The sequence below is a fragment of the Molothrus ater genome, chromosome 12 (assembly GCF_012460135.2).
Source record: "Molothrus ater isolate BHLD 08-10-18 breed brown headed cowbird chromosome 12, BPBGC_Mater_1.1, whole genome shotgun sequence".
NCBI lineage: Eukaryota > Metazoa > Chordata > Aves > Passeriformes > Icteridae > Molothrus > Molothrus ater.
In genome coordinates, this window is record NC_050489.2 from 3,280,734 (window position 1) to 3,307,500 (window position 26,767).

Here is a 26,767-nt window from a genome sequence, read left to right on the forward strand (position 1 = left end):
CCAGAGTGCTTTCCCATGAGCTGAAGTGACAGAAATGAACAGAAGTGTGTCCTGTCAGGCCCTTATTCCATAAGATTTTTTTGTATCTCCCACAGATGGTAGCACTCTGTAGCTAGTGGATAGGAAAGAGGAAACACAACTGTCTTTGAATTTTATTTGTGTTGGATCCAACATGAATAAAATTCAAAGACACAATTTCATTAATTCAGTGGCATCTATTTATTTCTCTTTTATAGAGAACAATATTGAGAAAGAATGGTTGCTTTGATAAAACCATTTGGGAAGAGAAGGCACTTAACTGAAAATGTAGGATATATAAACTGTTTCTAATCCCTCTTGTTCATAGTAACTGCTGCAGGCCTTGCAAGCTGTCAGAATTACACTTGCTTGGTTCAGAGATGCAGTAGGATTCCAGTCCAGTAAAACCAGTGACAGTATTTCATTTGTTCTTCAGTTAAATTCTAAACTTATCACAGAAGCCAACTTCATTTCTTCCATCCTTGCACCTATCCAGTGTGAGGTAAAGTGGGGTCTCACCTCAGTGTCCTGCTCTACCATGAAACAGTTAGTGGAAAATTAATTCTCTAATCTGTGGTTTGGGAAGGACTTTCTTACATTTATTTGCATTAATTATATGTGTGCATACATATCCTTATGAACCCTTAGAGCTTATGGACTTAAAATAATTTTTGTTCTAATTGACTGAAAGGTCTGTTTTTCTTTTAACAGAAGACCAAAATCTGGGCTTGAATTTAAAGGTAAGACTTTTATAAAGGCTGATTTATGATGCATTTTGGAAAATAGCCTGTCATAAAAAGCTGATAGGTTTGCAGTCACTTAAAAGAAAACTAATATATTGCCACTGTGGAATCTTTTTCTTTTGGAATACAAGAATGGCTAATCCTTCATTTTGAAAAAATGCTACTGTATAGGTAAATGGGCCATAGAAAAGTTGTTGTTTGCTTTTTTTTTAATAGTATATTGTCTGTTACTCCTAATGTGAAAGAAAGAAACTTGGAATGAGAGCCAACATGCTATACCAAGAGATAGCTCATACTGTTAATTTTCAAAATCTGAGCCTGACTTTACTGCATTTTTGTATAGTTTTCTATTTGAGCTGATCTGACTGCTTTCATAAGCTTGAAAAAGAATACCCAAAATTTAGTTTCTCAGATCAACTTGCCAGTAGATTATTTATGAAAATGGTCAGTTCTTCCATTGTTATCAGAACTTCTTTTACAAGTTCTTAACCACATATCTTTTCCTTTGAAATTGTTCATTAGTTTTGTCTCATTATTCATTGGTGTCACTCAGTGTCATCAATGTTAAATTAATGACAGCATATCCTTACAAAACTTCACTGCTGTTTCATAGAAACATGGAGAAAGTCTCTACATCATCTTCACCTCAACTAAGTACATTAGCATAAATGACACTGTCATTCTTTCCCTTCTGAAAACGTACAAATAATTTCAATTTTTTTTTCCAGCAAAGCAAGAACAAAGTTCTTCAACTATGAAAAACGCTTTATATTTTAATTTATTTGCTGATACCCAGTTAGGGACTGACATAATTGACTACTCTAAAGTCTTACTCTGTACAAACTTACAAATGGGAAGAATACCCTTCCTGTTTCATCAGGAACCTTTGTGTTTGTGACTTTTATGTCAGCTGTAAAAAAAATTGCTTTGAGAACTGTACATTTCTGACTACCAAAGATAATAGTGAGTTGCAGGTGTCCACAAGTGACTGATGGCAGTGATAATTGATAAAATGATGTCTAGATGAGTAGATGATAAGTTGTGTATTATCAGCAGTGAATCCAACATTCAATTTTGTTGATATAAAAGAAACTCCTTCAAAAACTTTATTTAAGTTCTTCAGCAGTGATGCTGTTAAAGCAGATTATCTCATCTTTTATTTCTTTGCTAGGAGGAAAAATTAGTAGCTGTAAATCTGATACATGACAAACCTCCACCATCCCCAGGTACTTTGGATTTTTCAATCACTTTGCTAGATATTTTCACTTTATTAATATGCATGTGTATGTGAAAATCAGTTTTACTGATGCAACAACATATCCAGAGTTTTGCAGATCATCTAAAAGTTTACTTTTATAAGAATTGGTCAGTAACTTTTATTCAGTAACACTGAAGCTGTTCAGTGGGAAGGGATGTAAAGCTTTCATTGTATGGGTGATTAAAATTTGCAGGAATCAAGAATACTGACCAGTCCCTCAGGGCACAAACACTTTGCTCATTGCAGTGGGCATTGCACTTTCACCTCTCCAGTCACTGACACTTGGGAGAGAGAGATCTGCTGACACTTTTACATTAAAGGAAGGAATGTTTTTAGTGTCTGAGAGAAAAGATGGGAACTGGCAGCCACTTCACAGCTCTCTTTCCAAATCCACTGTTTTTTGTTCTTCCTGCTCTTATCTTGAGCCATGAGCTGATTTAAATCTTATAAAGGATCACTCATGTATAATGTTAATTTTAGAAAAAATAGATTTTAATTTGCTGAAGCTCCTATTCCAGTCTGGATACTGATTTAGATCTTAAAGTATCACGCAATATAATGTTAATTTTAGAAAAAATGGATTGTAATTTGCTGAAACTCCTCTTCCAGTCTGGCTAGTATTTAAATACCTTGCTCTGTGGCATTACAGATGTGTCTGTTCGGGCAAGGCAAGTATGGGAAAATATAAGCAAGGAAAAATTCAGAGAACTAAAACAAGAAAATTGGTCTCTGAACAAGGCATACCAAGCTGTGGTCCAGCAATTTGAGGGAACAAAACAGCTCATAAAAGAACAGGAATTAAGGCTGAAGATACTAGAAGAAGAAAACAAAAGACTAAAAGAAGCTGCAGAGAACTCACATAGAGAAGGTGGGAGAAACATATAAGCTATTCTGTACTTATCTTGTTTCACTATTTCTAATTTTTACAACCTTTTCCTCTAGCAGTAGGTTTCAAGTCATTGATTTAGGCAAGTATACGTGCAGAAGTAGTTTCCAAACAGTATTTCTAAATTTGTAGAAATTTTGTCAAGGAATAAGTACATGATAAGAAAAAAAATTACTTGTTGTTTGAAATATAATGAACTTTTTGTTAGTTGTTTTTCATGGGATTTCTCCATTTTTCTTTCTCTTTGAGAGAAATTCTTGGTTATTATTCTAGCTTATTTAACTTTTTTCATCACAATTAACAAATTGTTGTGAACTTTTCTTGAATTTTAATGGAACTTTCTTGTTGGATATTTGTTTTAATAGGGGAGCTAACAGAATTACTTTCTCTCAGACAACAAGCACAAGAGCTGGTAGATGAAAATGATGCTTTGAAAAGAGTGGTCCATCGTTTAAATGTAGAATTAAGTCGCTATCAAACTAAATTCAGGTCATTGTCCCAAGAAGAGGTGAGAATCTTGGTTATCAAGGCAGTTTCTACTGAAATGTCCCATTGTCTGTTATTTAATCTTTTGAGTTTTTATGACTGTTTTCTAAACCAGTTTTGTCATAAAGTCTATAAATTGCTCTTTTTCTGAAATATAAAATAATTCAAAATAAGCCGTTATCATTAAGTCTAATATTAAGAATTCAGTATTGTTTTGTATCAGTAAGATCCTGAACTTTCAGTTTTACTGGGTATGTGTTAACATATGCAACACATCTAATGAAAACATAATCTTGTTTGGGGTGATAATTGTGACTGCAGTGGACAGGGACTGGTGCTTAAAAATCAGGAAGTAATGTCAGTATTTTTTTAAATATCTATTCTAGAAGGCAAAGCTGAAAAGCTTACCCATGGAAGGGCCACAACCACCATGGCTGGTAAGTCAAATAATATTTGCACTTAACTGTTCATTCCTCTCTAAGTAAAGAAGGAGAATTTCTTTACTGGAATCAAAGTATTCAGCTATTACTTTGCTGAATTATCACATACTAATAGAGTATTATAAACATTTCTTTTGTGGCAGAAAAATATGTATGGCAGAACTTTGTAATGAATGTGTGCAGTTCCAGCTGTACAGTAAGTTACAAACTGCACATAGTCACCAACTTTGAGCTGTTGAAAAGTGTTGTTATACTGAGAATCATAAATGCCATCTTCACTTAGAATTGGCTAGCATGTAGTTTGCTTCAAGGTCTGTTTCTTAATTGGTAATCTTAATTGTTAGTCTTAATTGGTAATCTTTTGCTGTTACTTTTTTTGTGATTATACTAAAAGAAAACAGAATATTTCTGATTGTAGTAATGGTCATGGATCCAGTAGTAGCCTATGAATTTCTGACAAGGAGAAGGAAATAGTCTGTGAAAGGGAATGCATTTGTAATATGTAAAAACATTTCTCCTTGAAATACTCAACAGATCTTATATTTTCCTTCCTCACTGTTACTGAGAACTGTACAGAGTGGGAAAGTTCTCCTGCTTTCTCTTTTTAGCCAAAATAGCCAATAATCACATATGAATGTATTGAGTCTTAAAGATGCAGATTTGAGAGTGTAAAAGTTCCCTTCCCACTTACTAATGAATCTGGGATAATTTCTTTTAGCAGTAGCATTCACTATAGTGTTTGAGTCTTGTTTTGTATTCACTTGCATCCATATTCTGCTGTGTTATATATAGTGATAAGTTAAAGCTGCTTTTTAGAAGAAAGATGCAGTGTGAGGTGTTTCTGCAGCATCATTCTGCATGTGATGCTCTGTGTGCTTGTATAAGTTCTGCAAGTCATATATGAAACTCCTTTAACAGCTTTCAAAACTAATAATCTAGAGCCAAAGTAAAAAATACAGATGACATGATAGCTTGTAATTAATATACATGTATTTATTTTTTAATTTTCTTTTAAGTTGGATATGAAGTATTTGTCACCTCTTCTGTTGGCGTATGAAGATAGAATAAGAGAAAAGGAAGATTTTATTCTTGAACATGAGGCAAGTTGCCATTTAGAAAAAAATATCCACTAAAGCAGAAATAAATGACTGAATTTTTTAAAGGGATTTGCCTGTGATGTTCTCTGCCTAAAATTAAAATCTAGTTTGTTTTACTTTTCCATGCATAATATTGTGCTGTCTCATCCTACTTGGTTTGCTTGTTTTTGTCAGCCTGTTCACTTTTAGGAGCATGCACTACACTGACATATATAAGATGTGCTCTAAAAATGGAGCAAACCATTAACTAGTCAGTGGTAGAAAGAATTTAGTCCTAAATTCATAGTGGGAACTCAGTGCTCTTGCAGCTGCTTCTGGGTTTTGTGGTAGAAGAATCCTTACTTCTAGGTATTAAAAGATTGGGTACTCTTTTTGCTTTTTAGAAATATTTTTTGTCACTGAATCTTTGAAAAAATAGCTATTTGTTTCAGAGTACAACTTTCCTAGGTTTTGAAAGTAAATGTATTTCCTTCCAAAAATTGAGCCATGAAATAAGCAGAAAACAGCAGGGGTTTTTTATATTACTGTAAATTCACTGTGTTGTCTTACCATGTTCAAATCCATGTCACTCCTACTGAAAATGGATAGTATCATCCAGTAATTTCCAGAATTCAGCTTTTTAAACCTATCTTCTGAGGGTCTGCAACTTGCAAAAATGTGGCACAAGATCAGTATTACTGTTAATCAAATATTACTAGATTAATGAAACCATTTAGAAATCAATATGCACACCTGAATTAGAGATGAGTGAGTAGTGAGATAATATTCTATTATGACAAGAACTAGAAGGCACCTAAGCATGTGTACTTAAAAATTTTTTCTTGATGTAAAAATTAAAGAAAATAATTTCTTTAAATTATTTCTAAAAAAAAAAAAAAAAAAAGAACTTTATATGAAATCATTTGTCTTCCAGGAGGATATGAAGAATTTTAAAGCACGAGTTGAAGAGTTGGTGAAGGAGAATGAAGATTTGCATGGGCAATTAAATAACTTCATTGCTCCTACAGAATGGCAAGTTATATTCCTAGAAATTATTTTCAAAATTTAAAATTATTTTGCTTATTTAATGCAATCTTTTAAAATTACAGATCTTAAGGAAATTTTTTTTGTCTGTAAACACTGCTTTTCTGAAGAATTAATAGCATTATGAGTGTCATGCTGGAACAATGCTGATCTGTAGTGCCTAGAAGAATTTTGGAGTAAAGATTAAATATGAATGTGGAGTTTTGCACTGGAAGCCCCTGTAATTCTGTCCTAGATATTGCAGGTTACATACCTTTACAGTGTGCCAATGACATCAGTTTTTCACTAATACAAAAGAGCATTGGAATGTGGCATTAGAAGAATTTGATGTTTTTGAGAAGTGAGACAATGCAAATGAAATTAAGTGAGACAGTGCATAATGAAGTTAAGTAGTTGTTGGAGATTGGGATTTTTCCTTTTTTATTAATTTTTTGTCTCCCATTTGTTGCCCAAGAGATGGGAATGACTGATACTTAAAAGATGTGGCTGGAAGGAGGAGGAGGAAGAGTGCAGCTGACTGCAGTCTCTTAGCTGTGGGGCTTTCCCTTGGGAAGTGCAGAGATCCCTGGAGACTTTGGCTGGGATTCAGCTCCTCACTCTCTTGGGATTGGGATGGGAGTGCACAGGGGTGCTTTTGGTGCCAGACCTGCTGCCCAGAGGATTTGCTGCCACTGCAGAGTTTTCATCCTGCTCCGAGTGTACTGTGGGTGAGCTTCTGCTCACAAGGAGGTTGGAACAGGTTTGGGAGCAGCATCCACGATGAGTAAACATAAAAATTCTTCCTGCACCCATGGCACAGGTAGTGGTTGCATGCAGGGGCTCAGATGACAGCATGAGGAGGACTTTGGAAGAGACAGCATGCAGCATAATCTTAAATCTTTCTGCAGACCCACCCAGTAGCAAAGACCTACTTTCAATGAGACAGAAATACAGGTGTTAGTATCTGCATAGGTTTGGTTACCTCAGGTCCTACCATTGCTTTCAATAAAGAGGTTCAAATATGATTTTGTAAGTTTACACTGTTGACAATCAATTTGTGTTTGTTCTTTGGACATAACATCTGAGTTATATTTTATTTATATTTATCATTGCAGGCAGCTGCTGCAAACTCAGGCCAAGCTGGTCTTGGAAGAAAATGCAGTGTTGATGGAGCAACTCAAAATTCAACAAGCTAAAGCAAAAGAGAGTCACAGACAGCATGTTCAGGAAGGTAAAAGTGCTTGAGTTGCTACTCATCTGAACTATACTAAAGATGATACTGCAGGTTTTGATTTTTGTAGGGTTTTTGTTTGTTTTCTGTTGTCATTATTTGTTTTGGCAAGCTTGGCAGTGTTTTGGTTTTGGTTGGCTGGGGGTTTTTTTGCAACTTTATATATGCCTAAAAAGCATCCTTGAATGTAGGTAATGTTAATAGGAGATCAAGCTCTGGATGTCAACTGATACTTTAAAAATGTCATTATCACCTATTGACACTATAAAAAATACTCCATTTTGACTTCTTCTGAAAAAGTGAGAACTGTTAAACAGCAACACAGTCATTTGTATAATTGAAGAGCACTTCAAACTGAATCAGAATTTTTCATAGTAAAATGACATTTCAGTGAGCTTATAGCCTTGAAAAGAAGTACTCTTGAAGTTTCTGCACTATTCCAAAACAAGTTGCTTGAGACAGCAAAAAGTCAAGTCCAAGCTGTTAAAACACAAACTGACAAATGGTCTGTTACATAATGTTGTAAACAGCTAGGAATGAATGTAGTAATGGTTTTGTTGAAGTTTCACCCAGTGCTTGAATTAGTTCTGCTCTACACAATTGACTTTTTTCCCCTCCTTCCAAAAGCTTCCAAGTTGACCAAACAAATAGTAATCTTAGAAGATAAGAACAAGAGTCAAGAGGAAGAAATAACAGAGTACCAGAAGCAGCTAGAAGCTTTGTGTTCTACATGTGAAGAGCTGAAAGCCAAAGTGGACAGCAGAATAACAGCAGAGGAGCACTTGGCTGTGGTGAATGATTTAAAAAGGTATGGGTTGATAGATGGTGCACATAGGGAGAAACGTTGGTGCAAGGCATGCACATGACACACAGCACTCTGCAGGGAGGAAACTTGTGCTGGTAATCCAGGAAGGTAACCACCAAAGCACAAAGAAAGGGAAAGAAGTGTTTAGAAAATACTTAAGTTTTTAGAGACATTTAAAATTGCAAAATCCCAGTTCTAGAAACATGGGTAGAAGTGTTTTTACCATAGAGTACCTACTGCTAATTGCAACATTTTAAATAGTAGAAGAGGAGGCATTAAAAATACCATTTTTTTGAAATCTATTTGCTTCTATCACTACTATATAAAAAACATTTTCATTCTTGTGTTCCCATCTTTGGAACATGTCTAAAGAATCCTGAAATTCTGAGCCAAAAGTTCTAAGTTTCTTTAATTGTTACAATATGGAAATTACATGAAACATCACAACTCAAAAGTGCTGCTGTGCAGGATAATCTGCAGAGTAATGTTTCTGTGAAGACATTCCATAGATTTGAATGCTCTCAAGCCTTTGCATAGTGCTGGTTACTGTTTCATGGTACAGTGCCATCCTGGGAAGTCCTCACACCTTGTATTTTGGTGTTGATAGTAATTTATTTGGAAAAAAAAAAAAAAAGACAAAGGGATTACATCTGGACAGCATATTTTTATAATTGAAATCAAGTGCAGTCAGAAGGAATTACTTGAATAATTTGATATGAGATTGTAATACCTCTCTGTTGTCACCAGGGAACACTGAGCATTCTCAGTGGATCTTACTTCATAACTTCAACATAGGTATCTTCCTAGGACTTAGCATTTTAGTGATGTAGATCTGTACATGATACCTGTTCTACACTGTTGGGTTTTGCAGCTGTTTACAGCAGGAGCAGGAGAAAAAACTCTCTGAGGTGGAAGCAGTAATGGGAAAGATAGCATCACTGCAAACTGAAAACAAGAAACTGCTCTTGGAGAAAAATAACTTCATGGCTGACAAGAAGATCCTGGAAACTGAGATGCAGTTGACTCAAAAGACAAACAGGTCTTATCACAGTCTCATTTTCTTGTACAGAAACACTTTTATTTCTAAAACCAGAAATATCTGTAAAAATACTGTCTGACTTCCCATAATGTGTATTTTCTACCTACTGCAAAAAAAAACCTGTTACTTAAGCATGTTTGTCATGTCTAGAGGCCTGGTTGTCAAGTTTTACCAACCTTTCATGCTCACTTTTCTGTGTCTGTGTGTAAATTAAGAATATACCTTTAATTTAGTAATTAGTAGTTAGCTATAGCAATTAATCATTAGGTGTACTTATCTGACAATAAGATGAGTTGACATACCCTATTTGCAGTTAGACAAGGATAAGACTTACACTGTTTGAAGATCTTCTTATGCACCTGGTAGCTTAGAGAGGAGTTCACAGTATTTTAAAAAGACAGTATTATTGTTCTCTATCTTAAGAAATATGAGCTTGTAGCCATTGCACAAACTGTTCTTTTGAACCACTATTATTGTTGTAATTCAGATAACATATTGTAAAGAAAAAGCAGCCAGAAATTTTAACATGATACTATTGGCACTGCAAATATTCTGAGCCAGTGCATTTTTAGCAGTGTGTATGATTGTTTGAGACTTGTACATGTTGATTTGCACATGTGTGATACAAGTTTTTTAAGGCCATTACTAATTCCCAAACCAAAGATTTTCCCTTTTCTTTTACAGACGATTAAGAAGAAAATTGGTCTTTTGCAACTGCAGCTGGAGGAAGCAATGGAAAAAGAAGTTGCAGCCCATCACTATCTAGCAAACCTTATTGGGCTGGTGGAGAAGACAGCTAAGGAACGTGATCATCTTGTATTTTTGGTAATTACCTTTAAATAATTCATGTGATTTAATTGATATTTCACACAGTTATCATGCTCCTGGCACAAGTTATTAATAATCTGAATTTTCAAAGAATACAGCTGTAATTCCAGTTCAAGGATTTAGTTCTATTTGACTTTAGAAAATAGGATAGGAGCAGTGAAAGATTTTTTTTTCCAGAGGAGCAATTAAAAGCATCTACCCTTATTTCTGGAGGTAATATAATTAAGCCTTAAATCACATGAGCATTAGGGTCTGAAATGGCACTTGGCAAGTTTAAAAGATTTTTTTAACCTAGTTTTAGAAATTGATGTTGAGCTACATGTATTTAAAAATAGCACACAATCATAAAACTTGAATATTTGTTTTGAGTCTTAAGGGTGGACTGTTACCCTTGAAGTGAGCTGTATGGACTGTCTGCTGTGGGTGCATATCCATAGTACTGCTCCTTGTTGGTTAGCAGTCATTTGGACAGGCTGATGGAGAGTTTTGGAACAACTTCTGCTTAGTGGAAGTGCCTGGCATGGAGGTTTCTGGGCTTTTTGTAAACCCATTTTGTTTCTTTTTCAGGATACTGGGCACAATTTCAATTTTTCATATTCATACTTCTGTCTTCAAATTGAATCTGAAATAATTTCACAAAACTTTGTAAAAGTAAAGCTTCTTTTACTTGTTCAGGTAGTAGACAAAGGTTGTCATCAGCATTGGATAAAAAGATAATTTTTGGATTATCAATTGGATAAATTGGATAAATTAACAGCAGTTAATTCCTAATTCTAGGAGAGGAACTATGGTGACACAGCTCTAATCTTTTACCCCACTACAAACTGGACTTCAGGATTGTGAAACTGGGCACAATAAATATATCCTAGAAACTGGGGGAACTGAATTCTTAGATCTCAATCTCTGGGATACCTGCTTTTAAATATTAATCATACCATATTAAAAATATCCTTGCCTGAACCCCTGCCAAATTCAAGGGCTTGTTTGAGAACAGACTGCTAGATGTGTGACCTAAAGGATGAGTCTTATGTATAAAAATGGGATCCCTACTAATGCATACTTAGATTTGTAGGAAAACCCACAGAATTGGTTGGGTTTACAGTTTGTTTCCTTTCAGAATAATACTGCTTCATAATATTCACAATCAGTTGACAGATTATTAATGAACTGTTCTGAGAATAATTTCCAGGACTCTTTTTCCATGTTGGTTCTTCAGACAGTTAGAGTTCAAAATGGAATTGCTGTGTCTCCCTCATGTATGCATTTTGTCTGCCCTGACAAACAAACAGAGTGGTTACATGTAGCTTTGTTTACTGCATGGTTGCAGGCCAGATGTTTGGAAAATGAGAATCAGGGTGTTCTCAAGAAAATTATAGAAGGCAGCCTGCGCCTAGGAAGACTGGAAGAAAAAGTTAAGGTAAGCAGTGTTTCCAAGCTAAATAGCTATTGTGAAATGTTTGGGGTTTTTTAATGAGAAAAGTAGTTACTCTCTGCCAATGTTTTATGAAAGAATTATGTATGGATTATCTTTAAAAGTTTTGAAAAAACAAAATAAATCAGCATTGTAATTTTCACTAGTGCCTTCTTCCACTGTATTTGTGCATTGCATGTCTGCCAGATATTGTTTACAGCATTACTTGGAGAATTATGACTAGTTGTAATAATATTTAGAGATTATTTGTATTTCATTTTTTGCTCCATATTGTAACCCAAGTGTTCTGTCTTCTACTTCTTTGAGGCTGTACCACTCCTTCAGCTTGAAATCCATTAACATTTTCATTCTTCCAAATCTAATTGTATCTCAGGTGTACACTTATCATCAAGTACTTTCTTGTGACCATGGGGTAGAAGGTTGAGAAACTCAGGATTTCAAACATCCAGCCTAGTGAGGGAATACATTATAAGTTATCTTTACTACCCTCTAAACAAAAAGCACAGTATGTAATTGCAGTGTAACAGTGAAATAAGTTTGAAACATTTGGTGCTACCATGATTATTTTTACTGTAATTTTAAGAAAGGAGAAAGAAACCTGGTATATTGGTTTCTGTATCTAGAAAGTAATGTATATATTACTTTCAAAAGCTGTTTTGTATTAAGTCAGGTTTGTTCAGTTTATCCTGAGGCAGAGTCTCCATATTCTACTTTGCCAGTCAAGACCTCCACTGCTATTCCTGCATCAAATGACACAAATGTGCACCACCACTGTGTCACTGGAGACCATCTCCACCTGCACTTTCATTGTAAGGATGGACACAGCTTAGAAATTAACCACAAAGAAAATAAATGAAATTGTAAGTGTAAAGAGAGAGCAATAAGCTGAAAAATAGCTTGAATTTATAAGGAACCCTTCATAAAATACCTGAATGCATGAAACACTACTGTGAAAAGTTTACCTAATTATATTAAGACAGCCATAAAATATTTTTAGCTTTTTTCACCATCATTTATGTCTAGCTCCCCTACTAAGATAGTGGCTTGTATTCTTGCTAAATGTGGATCTTCTGCAATGTAATAGATCTGTGACTACTGTAAGGGATAGAGAAGAGGTTGGCATAAAATTAAGAACATTTACATGTAGTGAATTTAAAGTGCAAAACCAATACTGGCAAAAGGACGGGCAAGGACATACTTCATTGGATGCAGGGGGAAATATATTGACTTAAGGAGAAGGTAGAGATACTTCATGCCATATTTTTCTCAGTTTTCAGCAGTAAGACAGATTGCTCTCAGGACAGCTGGCTTCCTGAGCTGGTAGAAGGGAGAAGGGAGCTGCCCTGGAGGACAGCCTCCTGTAATGCAGGAGGAAGCAGCCAGGGCTGTGCTAAACCATTTAGATACTTACAAGTCTATGGTCCCAGAGGGGATCCATCCCAGGGTGATGAGGGAGCTGGCATAAATGAGCTCCCCAGGCTGCTCTCCATCATTTATTATCACTCCTGGCTCAGCAGGGAGGGCCCAGAGCACTGGAGGTGCCAGGGTGAGCCCATCCCCAGGAAGGGCTGGAAGGAGGAGCTGGGGAGCTCCAGGCCTGTCAGCCTGACCTGGGTGCCCAGCAAGGTTATGGAACAGATCACCTTGAGTGCCATCACAGGGCACCCACAGGATGGCCCAGGGATCAGAGCCAGCCAGCGTGGGCTTAGGAGGGGCAGCACCTGCCTGGCCAACTTGATCTCCTTCTATGACCAGGTGACCCACCTGTGGATGTGGGATGTGCTGTTCACAGGGGTCTCAGGACAAGGGAAGAGACAAGAGTGTTGACTCTATGTTTCAGAAGGCTGGTTTATTTTTTTATGATATATTATTTTAAAGAAAATGATATATTAAAACTATACTAAAAGAATAGAAGAAAGGATTTCATCAGAAGGCTTGCAAGGAATGGAAAAGAATGGAATGATAATAAAATCTTGTGACTGACCAGAGAGTCTGAGCCAGCTGGGCTGTGATTGGCCATTAATTAGAAACAACCACATGAGACCAATCCCAGATGCACCTGTTGCATTCCACAGCAGCAGATAACCATTGTTTGCATTTTGTCCTTGAGGCCTCTCAGCTTCTCAGGAGAAAAAATCCTAAGGAAGGATTTTTCATAAAAGATGTCTGTGACAGTGGGGAAGGCTGTGGATGTGTCTGCCTGGACTTCAGCAAGACCTTTGGCACTGTCTCCCACAGCTCACTCCTGGAAAAGCTGCAGCCCAGGGCTGGGACAGTGTCAGGACCCAGCACATCCCTTTGGCTGTCCTGAGCAGCCCAGACCCTGCCAGGGGGCTCAGAGACCCTGGCACAGAGCCCAAGATGCCCCTGTGGGTTTGATTATGACCCGTGGAGCAAATTGCCAACCTTAGATGAAGATCTGCAAGCCATGACAAATTAAGTAGAATGATTGTGAATTTATCACAAACTGAAAAAGTCGATTTTGGGGTTTTTAGAATGGGGATTCAGGGGGGCAAGATGGAGGAATCTGGGTGTGTCCAGCCTTTCTCCTTTTTCTTGGCCTTCATCTTCTGCTGTGCTGGTGGCACTCACAGATTGGTTTAGAGTAGAAGCTCAGTGTCTAACACAGGTGATGGGTATTGGGAAGGAATTGTAAACATTGTACAGGTAGTTTTTAGTATAAAGACATAACCCTGCCCTGGGGGCAGGCAGAGTGCCTGGAACTGTCCTGCTGGATGGACCTGGCAGGGCAGGAGAAAGAATTTTATAGATAAGGAACAATAAGCAACCTTGAGACCGAGAAATGAAGAGCTCTGACTGCTTCTTCAAGCACTGGGCTGGGAAAAGAGACTTTCCAACCTTTCTTGGGGTCACTCTGAGCAGCCAGAGATCCCAACAGGACAGGAGCACTCTCAGAAGTGGCTGGGTGGCCCAGAGAGTAGTGGGGATGGTGCTGCATCCAGCTGGGGCCAGGCACCAGGGGTGTCCCTCAGGGCTCTGTGCTGGGGCACTGATCACTCCTGTTCAATATCTTCCATGATGATCTGAATGAGGGGATTGAGTCCACCATCAGTAAATTTGCAGATGACACCAAGCTGGGAGCATGTTTTGGTCTGCTGGAGGGTAGGAGGGCTCTGCAGAGGGACCTGGACAGGCTGGATAGATGGGCCAAGTCCAACAAGGTGAGGTTTAACAAGTCCAAGTGCCCAGTCCTGCATTTTGGCCACAAAACCCCCTACAGGCTGGGGACAGAGTGGCTGGGCAGTGCCCAGGCACAAAGGGACCGGGGGTTTTGGTCAACAGCGACTGACCATGAGCCAGCAGAGTGCCCTGGGGGCCAAGCAGGCCAATGGCTCCTGGCCTGGCTCAGGAATGGTGTGGCCAGCAGGGGCAGGGAGGTCACTCTGCCCCTGCACTGGCACTGCTGAGGCCACACCTGGAGTGCTGTGTCCAGTCTGGCCCCAGTTTGGGAAGGATGTTGGGATGTTTGAGTGCCTCCAGAGGAGGCAACGGGGCTGGAGAGGGGCTGGGAACACAAACCCTGTGAGTGAGGAACCCCTGACGGAGCTGGGGGTGCTCAGCCTGGAGAAAAGGAGACTCAGGGGTGACACTGTCACTCTGCACAGCTCCTGAAAGGGGCCTGTGCTCAGCTGGGGGTCAGTCTTTCCTCCCAGGCATTTAGTGACAGGACAAGAGGACACAGCCTTAAGCTGTGCCAGGGGAGGTTTAGGGTGGACATTAGGAAATATTCTTCACAGAAATGGTGATTGGGCATTGGAATGGCTGCCCAGGGAGGTGGTGCAGTCACTGTCCCTGGAGCTGTTTAGGGTGGCTGGATGTGGTGCTCAGTGCCATGGTTTAGTTGATGAGGAGGTGTTAGGTCATGGGTTGGACTTGATGATCACAAAGGTCTTTTCCAACCTAATTCATTCTGTGATTCTGTGAACTGAGAGATACTGACTCAGTGCCATGGTCAGCATTACCTGAGGTAGTACTTTGCCTGGGGTCAGCATGATAACCTGAGCTAGTACTTTGGCTGGGGTTTCTCTTTGTAGTTCATAATTGTAATTACCAAGCAGTTTGATGATCCATGGCAAGAATTTGAGGAAACCAATTTTTCTGGTATTAAAACTATTTCTTTACAGTCAGAATTCTGCACTGTTTTCTCTTTTAATATGAGCTTGGACATAATGTTTGTCTCATCAGGGAGTCCTTCAACTTCATGCAAAAGGGACAGTTAACACAGCAAAATCTGTCTTTTTATGAAGTATTTTAGTCAAACATCTAGTACAAATTCTGTGAAAACAATCCAGGGTTTTGGACTTAAAACTGTGAATAATAAATCTCTGATAACAGAATTTGCACTCCAGTTCATCATTACACACCTTTTCCTTTTCTTTATACTGCAAATGTAATTAATCTTTAAATTATGCACACACTGTTGAAAAAAAGAATTTAGATTACAACAAGTTCATTCATTCTGAATCTCTATTTGATAATAATTTTGTTAGTCATGAGGTTTTAGTAAAAACAGAAACAACCTTTGTATTGAAGACATCTACCATCTCCTGCTGTAACTGCCCTCATTTTCATGCAAGTTTGCTAATTTGGCCTTAATTTTTTTCCTGTCCTCTTGCTCCCTATTGCATTTAGAGTACAAAATTGTGATTGATGAAGAGAAAGTAATAAAGATTTGTTCCTAGCACTTCCTGATCACTGAGGAGCTGTGTATTTCAGAACTGCATGTACTCATTGCAGAACTTGCTGTTTTGGATAAGCAGTTGCTCATGCCAGCACATTTGAAGGAGACAATGTTCCTGTCACCAGTGTTCCTTTGCCCTGTTCCTATCAACATTAATCTGGACTTAGGGAAAGGTGCTTGGTGTCTGAAATCAGGATACCATGGGCTGATGTAAGTCTTGCTGCATACATGGCTTTTCTATTCAGAGTATTCATTCTGCTTTGTTAGACCCTAGATTTTTTCAGTATGAGACCCTTGAAAATTCATGGAACATTGCTGGTTTTTTAAATGCAGCCACTTAAGGAACTGCTTCCATTGTTTTGTCAGACCTAAAGATGGATTATTTTTTCCCCAAATATTTTAATTATCAGGGCAGGAATTCACCCCTATTTTTGTCCCAAGTTACCAGTCAGGAAACACAAGGGCCCAGGTAGTACAGCATATAATATTGCAACACCTCTTTTCCCTTCATTCCCTTCATTCATATGTTCAAAGTCTTTCACACTTTGTGATGTTAGCTGATGTATAGAAAGAATCTCTAAATTATTCTGGTATATGTCACTATTTTGTATAGTTGGCATAGAAAACAGAAAGTATAACCAAAATTGAAAGGAAATGCATTCATCTTATTGGTAAAGGAACCACTGGATTCTGTTTCACACTCATAAGTTGATCTGTATGCACAGGAGAGAGAAATGTACCCAAATTTGTGCTGGCTTTTGTCTGAAGCTGTTTCAGTTTTCTCACACTTCTCCACTCAGCTGTGCACTCAGGAGATGACCTGCACACACTGCCACTCACACAGAAGTGCTGCCAAAAATCAGGGGAGAGATTAACATCCCCAGGAAGGTTGGTTATGTGTCTCAGGCATTCTGAGCCTGCTGAATAGAACCTGTCTTTCCATGACTGCAACAAAATCATCCATTTCCAAGATCTCTGTGACAAACCCAGGAGCCAAGGGCCTCCTAGGAGACCCAGAATGACAGCATAATGTATACCCCTGACCCAAAAATATCATGTATGCAGAGTTCCTCTTCATCATCTGCAGTCTGTTTTACTGTCTCTTTACCACCTAGGAGTGAATTATATCCTCTTCAGTACCAGCACTTGCATCCATGATCATTCCTCATCCTGCTTGCTCTGTACAGGGGGTGCCATGACCATCTCTAGAGGAAAATACTATGACTTCCAGCTATGTGTTACCATCCTCTTCCTGAAAATTCATCTCCACCAGTCTGTTTGCTGCTACCTGCTTCACTTCAGAGAACAGTAATGGGTTATCTTGAACAATTCAAAGGTGTGAGGGATCTGTAAGAGCCAGCAGTGCCTGTGTCAGTATGCCCAGAACCATCCCAACCTGCCCAGGCTGCATTTTACAGACTTATCATCGATCAGAACAGAGTATCACTCACACCTAGTTTCAGACTATAATCATAAGAAGAAGGTGCACTTTTCCTGCTGATTTTGCAACCATTCTGCACACAGGACTCAGCTGCAGTTGGCAGAGGCAGAGCAGGAGGAGCTGTGGGCTGGGGAGGAGCAGAGTGCAGCTTAAAACACAAACCTCAGCTTAAAGCACAGAACACCCAGTACTGGATGGTCAGTGAGCACATGATGGAAAGCAGGGTTTCACCAGTGCTACAATTCACCAGCCTTCCTTCCCCCTGATAAAGTAGACATTTGCTCTTGTTCTTTGAAATTATTACATTAATCTAATCTATAGAGGGCATTTCAATCACACCTGGCTGGACCTGGCACATGCTGGGGCTTTTACTGACAGAGGGGAAGGTTCAGCTGTTTCCCTAAACTCTGCACATCCTCTAGGCTGGCTCTGAGCAAGCTTCTGTTCAGAAGGAACTTGTTTACTTGTAGCCTTCCATAACATTACTCTGCATTTTGAAGGCTTTTCTGGGAATCTAAAAAGTTGAGTGATGTTACTGGTTAGCTTGCAGGCTTCTTTTTCTTCTATTAGAAGTGTCAGGGAAAAGTTAGGATAAAAACCCTATGGAAGTCAGCCTTAAAGATTGAATTACTAACATTCCAGGTAAATATTACCTGTTGTTATACTATTACCTCTAGAAAATTAAACTTCACAATGACACATTTTGCAAGTGCTAAAAAGGAAACAGTTTGTGGGAAGGATTATATAGCCTTACATACAGCATGTCTAAAAATGCCTTTTTTTAATTCCTCCAAAAGGCAAACACAGATCTTTCTTCCCTAATTCAGATGAAGATAAAACATTAGTGATTAGCCCCTAAAATAAAACTTTATATTAGCAAGACATAAATAGCAGTATTTTCAAAGCTTCACTAAATTAGTTTACAGTTTTTTTAAAGGAGGTGTTTCCATCCCAAAACTCTGTTCTGTAGCCTGTAGGAAACATCACAGTCTGCAGAGAAAAAGAACAGTTTTAGCATTCTATTTGTAATCATGAGAAAATAAGTTAATATTGGATTTTGGTATTGTCAAGAGCAGCAGCATCTAGAAATGTGTAACAATACACAAACCAGTTTTCTTGTGTGCTTATGCAATTCAATGGGGATGTTATTTCAGAAAGCAAAGTTACTAATTCTTACTTTTGAGATGAGACCAGTCATTAGTTATCATTTAGTTATTATAGCCATTGATCAAAAAATCCCTTGTGCTTCACTGAACAAGAGGACTGTTACATGAAGCAGCAAGCAAAGGTATCCTTTTCTTCCTCTTAGTATTAAGATTAAACAACTAACAAAACAGAAACACTTTTTCATGGTATGTACTGACAAGTATGACTGGTAAGCAACCTGTGCTGTAAAGTGTAGCTTTGTACCTTGGAAAATAAACTTTTTGTTGCAGGTAATAAAACAAACATACAGCATGGTATTCATTGTACACAGTAGTTTTATATGCAGAACAAAATTAAGTGTAATACCTTCAAATTAACAAATAGGTTAAAATATCCCGTAATGCAACCTACCTGGCATAATTGAGCAAGGCAGCATTGATGTACAGATTCAACTGAAAATCAGTATCTCTAAGCCTTTCTTTTGTTGCTAATGACTTGTCCTTATTGCTCCTATAATCCCACTTTTTTCTATTAACTTTAACCATTACAGGTATATAAAAAGAAAGCAGCTGGGAAGCTTGGAGATATCAACCTCAAGATGAGTGAGCAGGAGAAGGAATTTGAAAGGAAAACTGCTCAGTATGAGCAAGAAAAGAAACACCTGCAGCGTCTGCTGCAAGACAAACAGGAAACCCTCAGGGAGGTGCTGGAGCAAAACAGGTGAGGGGGGCACAGACAGGTGAAGGGACAAGGGAAAGTGTGGTGGTGTTTGAGGGTCCCCAGGGAAGAGATGAGAATCTTGACTCCATGTTTCAGAAGGTTTATATTATATTACATTACATTACATTATATTACATTATATTATATTTCATATATTATATTTTATACTATATATTATACTATACTATACTGTATTATACTACATTATATTATACTATATTATATTTTATTATACTATATTATATTTTATTATATTATATTATGAGAATGATATACTAAAACTATACTAAAGAATAGAGAAAGGATTTCATCAGAAGGCTAGAAAAGAATGAATAATAAAATCCTGTGACTGCTCACAGCCTTGACACAGGTGGCTGTCATTGGCCATTAATTAAAAACAATTCACATGCAACCAATCAAAGATGCATCTGTTGGTAAAGCATCTCCAGACCACATTCCACAGCCATTAGATAGTTACTGTTTCCATTTCATTTCTGAGGCTTCTCAGGAGAAAAATCCTAGTGAAAGGATTTTCATAAAATATGTCAGTGACAGGAAAGCACCTGCACACAGCCCCCAGCACTTGCTTTCCAGCAGAGCTGGAAACAAACCATCTCCTGTGGTTTGAAAATGAGAATGCTGAAACCCTGCTCATGATTGCCAGCTCTCCAAAGAAAGGTCTTTGGAAGGAGGAATTGATTCTGTATGGCTGCTGCTGTTCTTGAAACTTCTTAAGAAGGATATCAGTCTGAGAAGGATATCAATCTGTGTGAATCTTTGATAATTTGAAAGGATTCTGTAAATGAAGATACATGTTGATTTATTTTAATAGCACCTTCTGCTAAAGGCTGAACACTTTCCCATTCATACCTCTCAGTTTTCAGAATAGTAGGAAATGAAAGGAAATTGAGTACACCAAAGATCTGTTTTCTTTTGATTCTGTCTTACTGATCTGTTAACAAGTGACCTGGATTGGCTATGTGCAAAATAAAGAGAAGAAAATGTAAGAGATTTGGAGAAGATTATGACTGCAGTGTTAAGATATCCTTTAAATAAAGAGTCCTGTAAAGGTATTTTTCCCTCTGATAGTGGAAAGCTTCATAGCACATTTACATTATCAGCATAAAAGAAAAACAGTTTCAGTTTACAACTGAAGAAAAGTAATAAGCAGTCATTTCTCAAGTCATCACTGCCATTGGGAAATAATAGATTTAAATAGATTTTAACAGACAATAGAAAAACAGGGCTTGGTATCATCTACCTTATATCAGTGCAGTCCCTCTCAGTTACTTTATACAGTGCAATTAAACAGGTGTAAGTAGCAGAGTTGTACAGTGAACATGCTATTAATCTCTGAAATTTGCATTAAAAACCAGATTGAACTGATTCACATTTCTCTGAAAATACTTGCTTAGGATTTTAAACTAATTAAATGTCTTTCATATCTCTGGGCTCATGTTACAATTTTTTACTCTAGAGAACACCAATTATATAAAGAGGGGCTTTTTTCGAAGTAGGATAGAGCATAATTTGAAATCCCACAATACGGATAATTCAAAATTCACCCTTCTAGCCCCAAAGTAGGCAAATTAGATGATGCAACACAGATGTGTAAAATAATTAATTACACTTTCCATACAGTATTCTAAATCACTTTTACCTTTTCAGTCCAAATTAATTCCTTTTTTCTTCAGTAAACACACACAATTAGTACTTGCAGTTTCCTTTTAAGAAACAAGATCTGCACCTGGAACTACATCACTGTAGTCCATTTAACTGGATGATGATGAAGAAAAGTGGTTTATGGAAACAAACCCAAGATGAACCCCATCAAGATATGTCTTTCATTTCTTCATAGTCTCCAACATTACTGAATGGTGTAATGAGTGACTGATTTTTTTCTGGTGGTAGTTAAATCTTAACAGTAATTATTAGAATATAATATAATGAACACAAGTCTAAAAGTAAAAAAGAATTTTTACTGTCATCTTCCAAGTAGTATTTTAGTTAACCTCATGATTTGCTATTTTCCTTTGATTACTATATAAAAATGTAAATTTAAAAAAAATATTACTGAGAAGTCAGCTGAATTCTACAACTCTATAAGAAATAATAAGTTTTTATGCTTATGAAACAAAATCAATAAAACCAACTAATACCATGGCTGCTAGAATCCATATCAACTAATTTCTTCATATTCCATTATTCTTCTCAAGTGCTGCAATATAAAGTAGTTTCCCAAGGTAATCCAAATGTGTATCTACTCTTTTATGCCTACCAGCCAGAAATTAAACATGTATTTTGGCCTGCTTTTTCTATTTCTGATTTTACAGGTTTATTATTTTCTTTCTCCCTTCACACAGTCACAGGAGTAAGGAAAGGAAAATTTTTTGTAGTTCAGATGCCGCTCATCATTTGTAGTTTAGCAACTAAAGTCCCTTAGTGCTAGGAGGGTACCAAACATTTTGATTTATTGTGACTAGCTGTGTTTACAGAGTAGATGTTTAGTCCAGAATACTGTCTAGCTGATAATGTTTCTGTGCAAAATGCCTACATAGACATTAAGATAAGTGCATACAATCAATATTTATTCTCTAATTTCACTGTTAGGTAATGAAAAACAGAGTAGCATGCCACATTTTAAGCAGAAAAGCCAGTTTACTTTAAAATCTAGCTGAAAGTATGATGAATCACTGTAAGCAGGTGAAGACAGAAAACTATTTAATATCATTTATTTAGCTCATGCATTTAGTTTAATAATATGCAGTCAGGAAACTGAGGCAAGTCTGACTTAGCTACCACCATGAAATTGTTTATCATAAAAGCATACTGTACCTGTTGTTGCTGGTAAGTTCTCTTGAAAAGCAAAGTGAAGTCCCACTGCAGATCCCTGTGCTGTCAGTGAGAGCTGCACAGGGATGAGCAGAGCTGAGCAGGAGCACAGCACAGCTGGGGTGGCAGCTCACTGCCCAGCCCCTGTGTGCCCACAGGCAGAGCAGCTCCACTGCTGGGCAGATGAAACAGGAAAGCCTCATAAATGTGATTGCCTGGCAAGAGATTTGGAGAATATGGAAACTATAAGTGAGATTGAAATGAAAGCAAGCTTTGAGATCCCTCAGCTACTGAACAACTGGAAAACAATGGCTGTGGCCAGCTGAAGGTGATCCCCTTTTGATGGAACAACACCCTCTGCTTGCAGACAGGCCCAAGGCTCAGAGCAGACCCTACAGCTTGGCAGAAGGGGCCCAAAGAGGAGTTTGTAGGGTTTAAAATGTAACACAGCAGTGGTAATGTAATGATTCTTATAGGCTGTATGGAAATGCTATAGGGTTTGTATATTGTACTAGATTGGTTAGTGAGAATCAGAATATTCAACACAGAAGAAGATTTATTGTATTGTAATGGGAACCTCGCTCTCTTATCCTCTTTTACCCTTTACCTCTTTTACTCTCTCATCCTCTTTACCACACTCTTGCCTTCTCTCTCTTTCCCACCCTCTCTATTCTCTGTGTTTGGCAGCTCCCAGCAGGGCTCTGCACCCAGGCCTTGCAATAAACCCCAAGTTCCTGACCTGGCTCCAGAGATCTCTGCTCTCCTTCTGTCCCAACCATCCTCCCCCCATCACTCCTACACTGCAGTCACAGCATGCTCACAAGCAGACAAAGAAATGTATTCATGTGCTGCTTCTCTCTGTTTTTAACAAGTGTACTCCAAACTAGCATGGGCTTTCATCAAATATAACAGAGATGACTTGCCTTGGAAATTTTCTCCCCTCCTGCATTCTTTAAGCTCATAACAAAAATCAGAAGTTCCACTACTTACCCATTGCATCCAAGGGATGAGAATTTTTCTACTTGGTTTTCAGAAGAAACACATATAGATATAGTTGTACTTTTGATAAATAAAAGCTTTTAAAGATAAGCAGATTTCCCTTCCTGGAAGCTGCTCTTTAGAACCTTATCAGTAATTACAGCCTTTATTAGACAAGATTGCAAATTCCCAGCATCCTTTAATGAGAAAGCAATAGCATTTTGTTTTTCAGCCAGCTGATAATGAAATCTTTATTAGTCACTGAGTAACCTTAAGAGATATCAATATCACAACCTTTCCTTAAATAAGAGGCTTGAGATATAAACAAAGTTCATGATGTGATCCTAGGGTGAAAAACAAGTTCCTAGATGTTTCCTGTCTTATTTGACAGGTCATTGACCTTTATGAGTTTTCTAGGTCAGAGTTTATTTCATAAAACAGACTTCTGCAGAGAAACAGTACCACAAGGTGGTCCCAGCAGCTGTGCTTTGGCTGCAGAATGTAAGTTTGAAAAGTGCATTAAACTGTCCTTGGAAGAGGGTGAACAGCAGAAAAGCTTTTGCAGTTGTGCATAGGCAAGGGGGAGGAGCTGTCTTATCTCTGAGGTGACATACGAAATTATAACCATAATAAAAACCTTGGTGATAAGGATGTATAAATAAACTGTAACAGGATAGATGACAATGAATTCCTGAGCCAGCTCAAATAAGATTCTGAGATTTAAAGCTGGATGAATTTAGTTCAATGAGGGCATGTCTTTTTTAAAGAAGAATCTTTCAGAACCTACATCTAGTAATTTTTTCATCCTCATAAATATGAGTGGAGCACTGGAATTTTGCTTACTCTCAACAAGTTGTAAAATCCTACATTTTGGCTAGGTTAGGTGTTGAATTAAATTTTTATTTTTACTTATTTAATTAAGACTAGCCTACATTAATAAGAAATTAATTTAATGCCTTTTGTCTAAAGGCATCTGGAAACAGCACATGTATCTAAACTGAGCACATATCTAATTTTAAATGCCAAGTGGCAAAGACTTGTGTTTCAAAAGGCAAACCAGCTGTAGAGGCAAGGAAATTTTGGTGTTGAGAAAGATGTGCAGAGCATCAGCAGCTGTAGTAACCAAGCTGCTCTGTAATCCAAATTCCTTGAGGGAAGGGAGGTTGTGACTAGCAAGAAGACACCCTCTCCCCAACCAATTCTGCTGAATGCATTTTTAAATTTCAATCAGGTCAAAATTTTCAAACAAAATCCCCTTGTGTAACTACACTTGAGATGCTACTGCTGCTTCTCAGATGCTGACCTGGGAAGCAGCTGAGCTGTGAAGCTGTACCAGACTGCAAGCTGTGTAGGTGTGCTCTGTCTGCTCATTCCAAAGCCAGTTAGCACTCTCTGCCTCTGCATCTCTCAGCTCTGTTTAAAAATTAGTCCTCCAAGAGGAATTCAGATTCACAGAATCACTAGGTTGGAAGAGACCTTCAAGATCAGGAGTCCAGCCCAGCCCCAACAGCTCAATCCTGGCACCCAGTGCCACATCCAGGCTTTGTTAAACACACCCAGGCATGGGGACTCCACCACCTCCCTGGGCAGCCATTCCAGAACTTTATCACCCTGTCTGTAAAAAACTTTTCCTAATATCCAACCTGTATTGTCCTTGACACAGCTTGAGCCTGTGTCCTCTGGTTCTGTATTAAAGTATGTGTGCTCATTTTCCATGCATCAGCTGTGCTTTTCACATCAACTGATGTTCATTTCCATATTATTTTGTATTTTGACATCCACCAGGAATCAAAGGAAACCCAAGCTCTTGGGCTTTGGCTGCTTTCTAAGTTGACAGCACTTTTGTTGGGCTCCCACAAAGATGCATGAGCTGAGCACAGAGTCTGACACTGATGAGAGCCCTGGGGCTCAGAGGGGTGGCACAGTGCTCTGGGCAGTGACAAGGGGCACTGCTGTGTGGGGAGCAGAGCTGTGCTCACCAGGGAGCCTCAGTCAGTGCAGGAGGGATGGTCACAATATTTGGGTCTCACATGCACTGCTCTGCGTGCAGACTTCACTCAGCTTGTTACACAATGGGTAGTTTTCTGGTCATATCCCATTTAGCATTACATTTAATGAGCTTTTTCAAAAGCAAAAATGGAATGAATTTCAATCAGGCAATTTCAAGCATCTAAATACAGGCTATTTCTAATTTGCTTATCCACATACTGTACTTCTGTACTGCTGAAACATTGTTAAACTTAGCATTTCTCTTCATTTTTTTCCTAGGAAAACAGAAGGGGAACTTGAAATCATGTGGGAATCCACAGCCAAAGAAAACAAGAGAATGAGAGAAGTCTTACAGAAATCCCTGAGGAAGAACACGTGGAGTGCTGTCACAGCTCATGAACCACACTCTCAGAAGGACCTGGTTTATGGACATGATTTTAGCTATTGTGATGTGAAAACTTCATCTCCTACTGAAAATGAAATTCAGCAAGAATGTCAGTGATAAGAATCTTATCTCATCCAAGACAGAAAACTTAGTGCCTGAAATTGTCTTTTCAGCAGCACAAGGTGTAATGGAATGTTTGCTGTCTTCAATATTAGTGTATTTTTAAGGTGATGAAAATGACAACAGCATATTCTCTACTTGTATTGTGAATAATGTAAATCTAGCCTAAAATATTACTTTGCTATTTGAAGAAAAGGCTATTCATTTTTAAGACAAAATGTTTTGCAACTTCAAGTTAACATGTGAAGACAAGTAACTGGTTATCAGCATAAGCAGCTGGTAAGCTTGGTGTTCAGCACAGACACACAATGCCACAAAACAAGTGAGCAGCAGGACAGTGCTGGTTAAAATTAAAGTGACAAGTTTTAGTGAATTCTCCCTAAAATGCCAGATGGATTATGATCCAAGCTGAAAAGAGTGTGGCTTGTACTTCCTCTCCTGAGGAAGCATCTTGGCTTTCTAAGATGCAAGGATGTCCTTATACTAGATGGTGTGCCAAAAATCTTCTTGTCTCAAGGACAGAGGGAAATTTGACTGTGGAGCAGACAAGCCTGAACCATCCTCATGACAGCTGCTGGTGCCTGAATGCACAAGTGTCCAGTGTGTAGATTTACAGGATCTGGGATTTACAGGTGCTGGGAAGCTCCTGCCATGGGTTTGCCAAGGGGACAGGCTGCCAGCACAGGATGCAGCTCTCCTCCAGATTGTTTTGTTCATCCTGCTTCAGACTCAGTGGCTTCAAAAGCCACCCAGAGTATTTTCTGAAGCAGTGCTTATTGTATATCCTTTGGATTATTGACCTGTATTTGTCTTAGCTTTCAGATTTGTTGATTTTTCACAATATTGCACATCAACTTTGTAGTAGTAATTATTACTGTGATATGACTTTATTTTGGATTTACATATAACTTGCTGGATCAGCTTTTTGGGTTTGCTTGATTTTCATTACAAAACACAAATAGTACCAGAAAACTGTAACAATACAAAAAACAGGTAACTATCATAGTTGTGTAGTATTAGAAGTAAGGAAGAATTTCATTATTTCTAATACTACATGAAATATTTCATTATTTCATTAATTCTAATTATTTCATTATTGGCTTTGATCAAAGTTAACAAAAAGAGCAGAAAACCAAGTTAAAATACTAAAAGAAATGCATAATGTTTGTGTCTAGAAAGGTTTCTGCAG

General features: G+C 38.1%; 1 protein-coding gene across 1 annotated transcript in view; it reads left to right on the plus strand.

Moving 5' to 3' along the window:
• The window catches only part of CEP89 (centrosomal protein 89), a 35,673-nt gene extending 9,173 nt beyond the window's left edge, over nucleotides 1-26,500 (plus strand). Inside the window, exons 6-19 of the mRNA XM_054516182.1 lie at nucleotides 730-758; nucleotides 1,933-1,987; nucleotides 2,669-2,887; nucleotides 3,271-3,413; nucleotides 3,778-3,828; nucleotides 4,848-4,931; nucleotides 5,842-5,943; nucleotides 7,050-7,161; nucleotides 7,789-7,969; nucleotides 8,838-9,005; nucleotides 9,689-9,830; nucleotides 11,161-11,250; nucleotides 19,105-19,274; nucleotides 25,353-26,500. Coding sequence (XP_054372157.1) covers nucleotides 730-758; nucleotides 1,933-1,987; nucleotides 2,669-2,887; nucleotides 3,271-3,413; nucleotides 3,778-3,828; nucleotides 4,848-4,931; nucleotides 5,842-5,943; nucleotides 7,050-7,161; nucleotides 7,789-7,969; nucleotides 8,838-9,005; nucleotides 9,689-9,830; nucleotides 11,161-11,250; nucleotides 19,105-19,274; nucleotides 25,353-25,575 — 1,769 coding nt within the window. The 3' untranslated portion in view covers nucleotides 25,576-26,500. The remainder of the gene's footprint in view (nucleotides 1-729; nucleotides 759-1,932; nucleotides 1,988-2,668; nucleotides 2,888-3,270; nucleotides 3,414-3,777; nucleotides 3,829-4,847; nucleotides 4,932-5,841; nucleotides 5,944-7,049; nucleotides 7,162-7,788; nucleotides 7,970-8,837; nucleotides 9,006-9,688; nucleotides 9,831-11,160; nucleotides 11,251-19,104; nucleotides 19,275-25,352) is intronic.
• The last annotated feature ends 267 nt before the right edge of the window (nucleotides 26,501-26,767 follow it).